Genomic DNA, 11397 nt, shown 5'->3' on the forward strand with positions numbered 1-11397 from the left:
TCTCTCTCTCTCTCTCTCTCTCTCTCTCTCTCTCTCTCTCTCTCTCACACACACACACACACACACACACACACACACATTGGGACTCCTGCATACCCTCAGGCCCTAGGAAAACCAATGAGTCAGATGATCTCTAGGCACAGACTGACTAACTGATAGGGATAATGAAAAGGGACATATGTGGAAAGAATTAAGGCAAAACTTATTTCTTAGAATAAGCACATGGGCTCTGACCTACTGCCACATTTCTCCAAGTCTGACAGTAAGTCCAGATCACTAGGAATTTGTTAGGTACACAGTCTCACACTCCACCTCAATCTCCCTGGATTTGAACGACTAGAGAGTGAAGCCCTGCAATCTGGGTTCAAGGAAGCCCTGCAGATCATTCTGATACTGTAGTTTAGAAACCCACTGTCCTAAAGGAAGCACACAGAAACCTGTCTCCAAAATGTCAAATAATGGAGTCAATCTATGCTGTCCTCCAAGTGTGTTCACCACAGAAACTGCATAGACAGTATTACCTGTGCATATTGCTTTAAACTAAGAGTTAGATTAGGAGCAAAACCCAGGCCTTAACTATATATTTAACCAAAGCCCAAGTGATTCCATCAGGGAGGAGAGGCAGGCCACCTCCTACCTCAATGAAAGGAGCCAGTCTAGACCTTACATAAAATTGGAGGGTCAGTACATGTGGCTACTTTACTTAACTAGTTAAAAACATTAAAATTTTTTCAGTTCCTTTGTCACTTTTGCCACACTTTTAGGGAATCATGGCCACATGTAGTTGGTCACTATTTTACTGGACAAGGCAGGTATTAAGAGAAAATTTCCATCATTACGTGTATTTCTGTTAGATAGTACATATCATGGTTTACTCTAGCTTAAAACTCCTTGGGTCATAATTATAATTTAGTAGTGATTTCAATGATTCGTCACACGACAATAACTTCTCTAATAAAGTATGAACTTCTGATAGCTTAAATGACACTGCAATCATCAAATTAGCTACAATTTAAGGAGGTCAGGTAGATGTTTGCATCTAAATTTCACATTTAACAGCACTAGAAATTTCTGAAACTAGCTATGTATACTAGCTATGGGTCTATCAAGAATTCTTCAAAATGTCTGCTACTCTGCCGTTTTATAATATACTAGATGACAGATGTCAAACATATATTTAGGGATAGAGGAAAGTCATATAGACACTAAACATGTAGGCAATAATATACACTGTATATACATTTATATATCCTCTAGCCCTCCTTAAGGGCACCTTACCAGAGCTACTTCCCTTATCCCGCACCATCCTTTCCTTTGCTCTCACAGCTTTATTGTTCTTCACTATTCTTAGTCAAACTAACCATCTTCAGTGACCTTTCTTTAAACAATCTCTCTTGGGTAATGACACAGTAATGTTTTCATTCTATTTGACATCAGTATAGTTAACTCTATTTTTTTTTGTTTTTTGTTTTTTTTATATTCTCATGTATTTTTGTTCCTTATATCCCTAATATACATGTATAAGGTGGTTTGCATTAGTTATCTTTCTGTTGCTGTGACAAAACACCATAACCAAAGGCGACTTAAGGAAGGGAGAACTTACTTTGACTTGTAATTCCAAAGGGACAGAGTCTATCACACTGTGGAGGCATGGCAGCAGGAACTGGAAGCTGAGAGATCACATCTTGAACCAGAAATATGAGACAGAGCCAGAAAACAAGAAGTAGAGTGAGGTGATGGATTCTCAAAGCACACCCACCAGCAAGGTGCCCCAGCTCCCCAAACAGTGCCACTTGGGAACGAAGTGGTCAAATGCCCTAGCCTATGGGGAAGATATCTTTCATTTCAACCACCACAGTGTCCCTAACCCTGCCCCCAAATCCTATAACTTTGATCCTGTAGGGGCATAAAGCAATTTGTCCAGAGACTTATTGACTAACAACATCATTTCCTCTTTAAATAAGATAGGATGCTTTTTTTTAATCCCAAGATGTGGTGTTAGCATTGTCCCTCATTAAACAAAATAGAAAAAAAAAAAACAGTTAAACCAGAACTAAAATGGGGGACATAGTCTCAGTTTTGTCACATAATCTGTATTTTCCATCCACTCTCCTTAGAGCAGATGCTTAGCAAATACCTATAGAAATAATTTCTTAAAGAAATTTTAGTAAATCTAGAAGAGACTACTAGGTGGTGGTTACACTATTTCAAATGTTACTCCCCTCTCCTGGTTTCTTAGACAAAGAAGAAACAGGAAGTGAAAGCAACCACAGCCTCTTCTCACTTGGGAAATGATCAACTCTGCCACATTGGATAATCTGTCACAAGAGAGTACTATAGTTTTTAATTAGCTTATTTATTCTATGTGTATAAATATTTTGCCTGAACATATGTCTGTGTACTACATCTGTGCCTGGTTCCCAGAGACATCCAGTTCCCCTAGAGCTGGAGATGCAGGTTGTTGTGAGCCAAGATGTAGATGCTAGAAACAAAACATGTCCTCGATAAGAGTGCCAGGGCCATCTCTCCAGGATAACTAGATTTAATTACAGACAAGACTGCACCCAGCTGCTGTGGCCAAGGCATTGTGAGAAAGTGAGAGCTGGCGTCTTCAATGATCTCCATACTACATCTCTAGTTCTGCAATATGAACTACCATTCTCAACTGTCACCTAGAAAAGTGACTCGAGTTGCTGATGTTGCCCAAAGGCCTTTCCATTCGGACTTGATTCTTTTGTTAGGGAAGTCAGTTGGAGTAAGGGACAAAGTGAGCACGCAGGAGTAAAGAAATCCCACAAAGAACAAAGAATTTTCTTTCATCAGGAATCACCAACAGTTTGAATGAACTAGACATGTTTAGTCTGTTAAAGGGTTTTGGTGGTGCTGGTGGTATTTCAGTAGTAGAGTGCTTTCGTAACATCAGTGTAACCTTGAGTTAAAGTCTCAACATCCACGCACACACACACACACACACACACACACACACACACACATAAACACAAGTTTAAATGAGCTATCCACATCTTGCCAAGGGGATGGGGAATAGAAAGATATCTGTTTCTTTGTCAGTTTACAGGTAAAAGCTGTAGGTAGATAGTCTGGTCTCAATTAAGAATCCTTTTTTGAGTCGCTGACTCAGTTGCTAGGCTGGTCAGCTTTTACAAGAGCCTTGTTTGAGCAAATGTTTTGGCATTGTCAACTGGCAGAGCTCTTCTGACCCCTAGAGTAGCAAGTATAGCCTGAGAGTCAGAGAATGTTCATCCATCAGGTGAGAAACCGATGGACACAGGTTAGAGGATTTCCAGAGCCTGGCTACTGTCCCTCTCTTTTCTCACACCATTCCAGGGCTTCCACTTCTTTTGCCTGGCTAGTTGCCAGGGACTAAGTGGCCTGTCTAAACAGACTGTCAGGATCACTTTCTAGGAACTCTAAGGCTTCTGAGCTGCACTGCTACCCAGTTCAGGCTCAAACTCTTCCCCTCAACCCCTCAATCCAGGCCAAAGGTGCAAGCCAGGCAGCAGAGATGTTTCTTTCAGGTTCTCCCACAGTGAGATCGGACCTTCTTGGAAAAGAGGCAGAGATACTGAAGGAACACTTCAGGGTTGGATGGGTAGCCAGAGAGTCAAGTATACCACACATTAACAGAAACTTGTTTTTTTTAGAAACTAGCTGACTGAGAAAGCTAAAACAGCTATATAGGAAGGACTAAAAGCTTTAGAACATTAGAGGGAGGGAAACCCAAACTGTACCGCCTATATTACTGGATCATCACTTTCCTCAACAACTCCAAAGTAGAGGTTTGAATAAACAACACAGCTCCTGTCTTAAGACTTAATATAGTCTTTCTTCCATAGTCACAGACAATCTAAAGATAGCTTGAGCATGTGTAAACCTTTTTTTTTTTTAATTTCTGCTAATATCTGTGGAGACTATACAAATACCTGATCTTTTTCAAAGAGGTGGTTTTATCATTTTTGTAGTCTTAGCACAAATATCCTCCTTAAACACCTTCCTTTTCCCTATTCCCTACTTTCCTCGGCTTGGTCCCCAAGCCATCGTTGAGGTCACCTGAGCTCTTTGCTTATGCTGCATCTGACAGATCTACTCCACAATAGACAGTAGCCTTCAAGTATGAATGAGCCAGAGATATTTTCTTTTCTATGACTGTCATAATTCTACAAAAATGTTTTACTTATCTATGTGTGGTGGTGTGCACATCTTTTATCTTACCATTCAGGAGAAAAACCAGGTGGATCTCTGTGAGTTCAAGGCCAGCCAGGTCTACAGAGTTCCAGGAAATCTGGGCTACATAGTGAGACCATGTCTCAAAAGCAAAACAAAAAATGTCTTCCTTAAAAGAGACAAGCTTATGAAAAATGGCAAGTGTAATCTCATCTACAAAGCCAGTTTGAACAAAACATTTAGACTATTAACTTGCAGGATTGCTTGATGAAGTATATATCAATGTCTAGTTTATTTGTTGGTTATAGTTAACCATTAGAAAGCAAAGTGAGTATTCCTTCTGTGCTCAACAAAATAACCTACTGCCATGAATTTGGCAAGCAAAATTTGTGGGTCTATCAAATAGTACACCATGCACCTTAGTTTGTATAACAGAAAGTATAGAATGAATGGTGTTGTTAGATAGCTGAAATAGATGGCCATGGAGAACAGAGGTTTTAGGGAACTCACAGGAAAGGCTAGGCTAGACTTAAAGTAAAAAGCAAGAACAATGAGACAAAAGCCATTGTCATGGGCTGCCATTGCCATGAAGAGCAGAAATACAGATTGTATGTATTTTCTCAGTGTATAGAGGTGTGTCTGAGGTGAGGGTGCTAGACAGAAGCAAGCTCCTACTAGACTGTCTCTATGAAAATATTTGACAGATCAGAACTTGGATGTTGTGCCCAGAACATATCCTTTCCTATTTTCCCCATCATTCTCTGAAGTCTTATAAGAATTTGTCCTTTCCGGGCAGATGGCTCATCTTCCAAGTAACTAATATTTAAATAGCTATGATCCTGAGATGGCCAAGCAAGCATTCCAAAACCACGCATTTGTAATATTTTAATTGCAAATATATCTTAGTCCTTGTTTCTTGGCAAAGGTGTTTGCTAAAATTTCTAACGTCAATTAGGGATTGGCAAAGAGTGCTCGTCAGGCTTAAAAGGACACAGTCATCTACTGGAAAGCAGTAGCATCTCCAAGCAGCAAACCTTTGGCAGAGTCATGTACAATACATTACCGTCTATGTGCCCAAGGGCGGTGGATACCATTCAGGTTGACCTAAACTAACACACTAAGCTGGGAGCTGTTCAGTATTGCCATAACAGTACCCAAAAGAAAAATGAATATTCTACTGCAACATGTTAATTTTACTTCCAGAGACAGGTGTGTTGGATTATAGGATAGTGAACCATGTAGTATTAGAATCATGTTACCCAAATTCACTTGATAAAAATTATTTGGCATCAGGATGAGGCACTTCATCTTTTGACCAGTACACTTGTACAGTGCTGTATACTGAGAAGGAGAAGGATACCATATCAAATATTAAGTATTTTGTACTTGTATTCTGTAATGGAAGTCTAATGAGACAATAGAACATGTGCTGAAGACATAGAACCTTAGATTACTATAGTCACATTTTTTGTCACTTTTGACTCCCCTACCCATGATACTTTGTAACAACTACCACTTCCCACACACTTGTCCAGTGACCACTGCCATCTCCCTATCCATGTTACTCGGGAAAACTCCCTCTCATCACTCCAACACAAATGCCATTGCTGCTCTCCCTTCCTCCAGGGTTGGCACAGGCAGAGGAAAGATTGAGGTCAAGTACCCATACTCGTATCATGTGGTACGTAACATGCATAATCACATAGCATCTCTGAACCAAGAGAATTGTTCCTTCTGAGCATGCAGAAAGTGAAGACTCCAGGTCCCACACATGCTCCCAAAGAAGTGCATTTGTTTTAGAAACACCTTTCTGCCTTGGTGGCTGTGGTATTCCACCACGGAAAGAGTGATGAACCCTCCCCTGTTAGGAATGGTGCAAGGTATATAGGGAGGTGTGTCTGGAGCTATCGGTATCCTTTCAAGACTATGTGTGCTGAGCTGCACACTATAGCCCCTGGACACATGTGAAGGCTTGCAGCCAGCAAACATCCCCATGCAGGAAGGAGTATAGCATTTAAATGAGTTTAGAATGATGGGACTTGAAAGCTGCCCTAGAAAAAAGGGGAGTATTTTCTCTTTCAGTATCGTCAATACCACTTATATCTTGGTTTTAGAACAACGGGCCTCATGTATTATTATTTCCCATTGAACCTATGAATTATGTTTTCATCCAGAGTGAACATTTTTAAAACATAAAGATTACCCAGCCATGAGAATTTGGATTCACTAGCCATGTAACACTTCTCAAACATAATTGTGAGAACTATAAAAATATTTTGGAATTTCATTTTTCTCTACCCACAAAATATTCTCATCAAGTCTCTATGAACCCACAAATCTGTTTTTATAAGAAACTCAGACCATTCTACCACAGTTGTTTCTCAGGCAATCTCTAAGAAATTCTGAATGCTCAGGAGCATAAATACTGGAGCCAGGAAGACTGTGTGTGTGTGTGTGAGTGAGTGTGTGTGTGTGTGTGTGTATGTGTGTGTGTGTGTGTGTGTGTGTGTGTGTGTGTGTGTGTATCCATATGCCACAACACACATGTGGAGGTTAGAGACCAAATTGCAAGAATCAGTTCTCTCTTTCTTCTATATGAGTCCCAGGGATTAAACTAATGTCATCAGGCTTGGTAGTAAGTACTTTAACTTTCTCTGCCATCTCAGTAGCATGAGTGGGTATGTCTCTTTAAACCTTAATTTGCTCATCTGTGGAAGGATAAAGTAAGATTCTATACATGTTTTGTGTTTTGAGTACCAAATGTGTATAAGTAGTACAATTATTAGCACCAAATCATCTAGGTTGTTAGCTATATAATTAGGTTTTTCTGTATTTTTGCCACTTTTGAAATATAAACCAATAGCTATAAAGAGTGAGAGAGATTAAGTGTGGGAAAGAAGGCAAGAGACCCGTAACCATTGGGTGAGTCCCTTAGGATTCTATTTACAAAGCTAGTATTTCAGTGTCCAGGACACAGTAGCTGATCAGTAAGTTGAATTCAGGCCCAGAGCAACCTTCAAAAGGACCATTTGTGCCCCACACTCAAAGGGACCAACAGCCCTCTTTGTCTTGCTTAGGAACAGGTTGTTTATAACTTAGGCAAAAGGGCATCAGCTCAGCAGCTGGCAGGCTACTGCTCAGTTTACTGAATGCTGAGTGTGCCCTCTAGTGTCCACAATTTTCAGCTTTTTTTTTTCTGTTTTTTTTTTCTCACTTTTTTTTATTAGATAGTTTCTTCATTTCCATTTTAAATGATATACCAAAAGTCCCCTATACTCTCTCCCCGCTCTGTTCCCCTACCCACCCACTCCCACTTCTTGGCTCTGGCATTCCCCTGTACTGGGGCATATAAAGTTTGCAATACCAAGGGGCCTCTCTTCCCAATGATGGCCGACTAGTCCATCTTATGCTACATATGCAGCTAGACACACGAGCTCTGGGGGTACTGGTTAGTTCATATTGTTGTTCCACCTATAGGGTTGCAGACCCCTTCAGCTCTTGGGTACTTTCTCTAGTTCCTATATTGGGGGCCCTGTGTTCCATCCTAGAGATGACTGTGAGCATCCACTTCTGTATTTGCCAGGCACTGGAAAAGCCTCACAGGAGACAGCTATATCAGGGTCCCTTCAGCAAAATCTTGCTGGCATATGCAATAGTGTCTGCGTTTGGTGGCTGATTATGGGATGGACCCCCGGGTGGGGCAATCTCTGTATGATCCATCCTTTCGTCTTAGCTCCAATCAAGAAGGAAGACCAATGTGTGGATATTTCATTCCTCCCTAGAATATGGAATAAAATATCCATGGAAGGAGTTGCAGACACAGTTTTCAGCTTTATCTCTGAAAATGTATTCGCAAGATCTTCATTTATATCAAATCTGGAATTCTCTTAGGTTGATTTAGTAAAAATGTTGATGATCCTCTTTGATTATGATGTAAATATAGACAAGAAAGAATAAGTTATCCTCTTAACTATAACGTCCATGTTCAATGTCACACTTTAAACACTCCTGTCCACACTGTGTAAAAATCTAGTGCAGCAAAGCAGCCTTTTTAGAGCAAGGATAGCTTACCCTTCCAGTCAGAGGTGAGGGGAGATGGAAGGGATGTGTGGATCCTACTGATGATCAGCTCATAGGTGACTAATAAACACAGGTCCTGTGGAGTCCTTAGGTCTCATTTCATAATATTCTAATTTTGATAGTGCTTGAAACAGCTCCTGAAAAACAAACTGGTCATTTTTCTCTTTCAAGTGACAAGTAGCAAAGAGATGTTGTCATACAGGGCCAGAGACTTTATAGTAATTATTCATCCTTGGTAGTTAGTATTTTCTCTCATATCCACTGTAGCTCCCTCAATAACTTGTGTCAGCAGACTCTGTAGATAGCATGGGAAAGGAACTCAAGGACCCCACATCACACACCAGAAAATAGCACTCCTCAGATTCACCTCACCCGGAGAACCATCCCCATCATACCACCTCTCATTCTGCATTCACTTCAAGATCATTACAGAAACAACAGTCCAGTTTGTGCTCTAGGAATACTAATTCATCTGCAAATCTGACACTGTCCAGAAATACTTTATTTCTGCCCAGCACCTAGAAGTCAACTTTTCCACACCCCTGCAAGTGGAATATAGATCCATTTTCTCTGGATCAAATATCATATGTCATGATCTTCTTAACTTTATTTCCACAGGTCATTTTAAATGGTGAAATTGAGGCATTCTGTGGAGGTGCCATCATTAATGAAAAATGGATTGTAACTGCTGCCCACTGCCTTAAACCTGGTGATAAAATTGAGGTTGTTGCTGGTAAGTAAACAAAATAGATAATCCTTAGCAACATTAGTGCATGATGGACATATCATATGAACAAATGTCCAATGGGGTTGTTACTGAGTAAACTGGGCAAATGGGAGAGGGGCCATAATTCCAAACCATAACTTATTCCACCTTCCAAGCCCCATAATTCTTTTTTGTGAACCCATAAAGCACTCTCTGCATAGTAAAATGATTTATTGATTACCAACTTCCCCACCCACTATATTACATCATTAAACCTTAGTTGCTAATGATCAGTGAAGCCAACCAGACTGGGGACCATGGGGAATGCATTTATGTGAAGGACTATAAACTATGAGATTTGTTTTCAACAGGTGAATATAACATTGATAAGAAGGAAGACACAGAACAAAGGAGAAATGTGATTCGAACTATCCCTCATCACCAGTACAATGCAACTATTAATAAGTATAGTCATGACATTGCCTTGCTGGAACTGGATAAACCTTTAATACTAAACAGCTATGTAACACCTATCTGTGTTGCCAATAGGGAATATACAAATATCTTCCTCAAGTTTGGTTCTGGCTATGTGAGTGGCTGGGGAAAAGTCTTCAACAAAGGAAGACAGGCTTCCATTCTTCAGTACCTTAAAGTTCCACTGGTGGACCGAGCCACATGCCTTAGGTCCACAACATTCACTATCTATAACAACATGTTCTGTGCAGGCTACCGTGAAGGAGGCAAAGATTCGTGTGAAGGAGATAGTGGGGGACCCCATGTTACTGAAGTAGAAGGGACAAGTTTCTTAACTGGCATTATTAGCTGGGGTGAAGAATGTGCAATGAAAGGCAAATATGGAATATATACTAAGGTTTCCCGGTACGTCAACTGGATTAAGGAAAAAACAAAACTAACTTAATGAAAAACCTATTTCCAAAGACAATTCAGTAGAATTGAAAATGGGTGATGCCCTTTACAGACTAGTCTTTCTACGTTTTGTTAAATTTAAATATATAAGTTCTACAAATACTGATTTTTCTCTGTGCATGAGACAAGCCCATCTAGGATCTATATTGTTCTAGAGTAAGTAGGTTAGCAAATATAATCACTAAAGAAATAGTTTAGTAAGAGATTCACCATTTCTGTAAGCCCAGCCCCTGTTAAAATTAGAAAGTAAAGCTTTCCGTGGTGCCCATAAGGCGCGATGGTTCTTGATAAAGAGATGTACCCAATTCTCCCTCCTTGGCAGCAATTCATGTTTTAGCTCTTCCTTGCTACTCTCAATTTTATTAGTTTTCTATCCAGAATCTTTAACCCATTTATGGCCAGAGGAATACAAGAGCAGTGGACAAATTAAAACTCATCAAAAGCATGACTTCCTCTCCTGATTTTTCTGAATCTTGTATCTTTTTCAACTCCCAATCCACAAATCACTGACCTCTTCATCATTCTCACCTTCCCTTTCTCCATCACCACTGAAGGAGGAAGCTATATGAGTTCCCGGACAGCCTAGGTACACAGAGAAACCAGGTCTTGAAAGAAAAGAGAGGGGGGGAGGGGGAGGAGGAGGGAGAGAGAAAGAGAGAGAGAGAGAGAGAGAGAGAGAGAGAGAGAGAGAGAGAGAGAGAGAGNTGGTGTGGGGGAAGGGGGTGCCTCTGTGGACCCCTGCTGGGGCATCTTTTCCTGAGGGACCAGCTACTTGATGGTATAGTATAGAACAGAGTTTATTCAGGGCATGGGGTGAGGAGTTGAAGGGGTAGTAGAGACAGAGAGAGGGAGAGGGGGAGGGAGAGAGAGAGGGGAAGAGGGGAAGGGGGAGAGAGAGAGAGAGAGAAGAGAAGGGAAGAGAAGAGAAGAGAAGAGAAGAGAAGAGAAGAGAAGAGAAGAGAAGAGAAGAGAAGAGAAGAGAAGAGAAGAGAAAGAAATTATTAATTTAATCATATTGGTAATATATATATACATATATATATATGATATCTCTTTTAAAATAGTCACTAAACCTTACTTGTAACAACTGCTTATTTCTATGGTGTAAATATTACCTTGGTAGATTTCAAGCTATTAACATGAAGTTACTGGAAAAGGAGTTGAGAAAACATATGCAAAATTACTCTTAAAACTGTTTCAGCCAGTTTTTAACCTAAAAGCAGCTGAGCTTTCTAGGAATACTTCAACAGTGCATCTTCAGCCTTCTCCAGTGCCAACCTACTTAAGGGTCATGTCTCTCACAGCAGGCTCAAGGCTGCAAGAGTCATTGCAAATGGCCACTGACTTGCCCATTTCTGGTTTTCTGCTCACCAGTAAACTATGTTATTGTAATTAACACTGCCATATTGAATTTTCTAGAGGGGTGACCATCCGACCCATTTCTCATCTGAAACTTGGTGAACTGGCATTTTAATACTTATCTGGATCTTTGTAGTGATGCA

General features: G+C 40.3%; 1 protein-coding gene across 1 annotated transcript in view; it reads left to right on the forward strand.

The window, feature by feature from the left end:
* The window catches only part of F9 (coagulation factor IX), a 31226-nt gene extending 20886 nt beyond the window's left edge, over positions 1–10340 (forward strand). Inside the window, exons 7-8 of the mRNA XM_021153368.1 lie at positions 8881–8995; positions 9340–10340. Coding sequence (XP_021009027.1) covers positions 8881–8995; positions 9340–9887 — 663 coding nt within the window. The 3' untranslated portion in view covers positions 9888–10340. The remainder of the gene's footprint in view (positions 1–8880; positions 8996–9339) is intronic.
* The last annotated feature ends 1057 nt before the right edge of the window (positions 10341–11397 follow it).

The sequence above is a fragment of the Mus caroli genome, chromosome X (assembly GCF_900094665.2).
Source record: "Mus caroli chromosome X, CAROLI_EIJ_v1.1, whole genome shotgun sequence".
Classification (NCBI taxonomy): domain Eukaryota; kingdom Metazoa; phylum Chordata; class Mammalia; order Rodentia; family Muridae; genus Mus; species Mus caroli.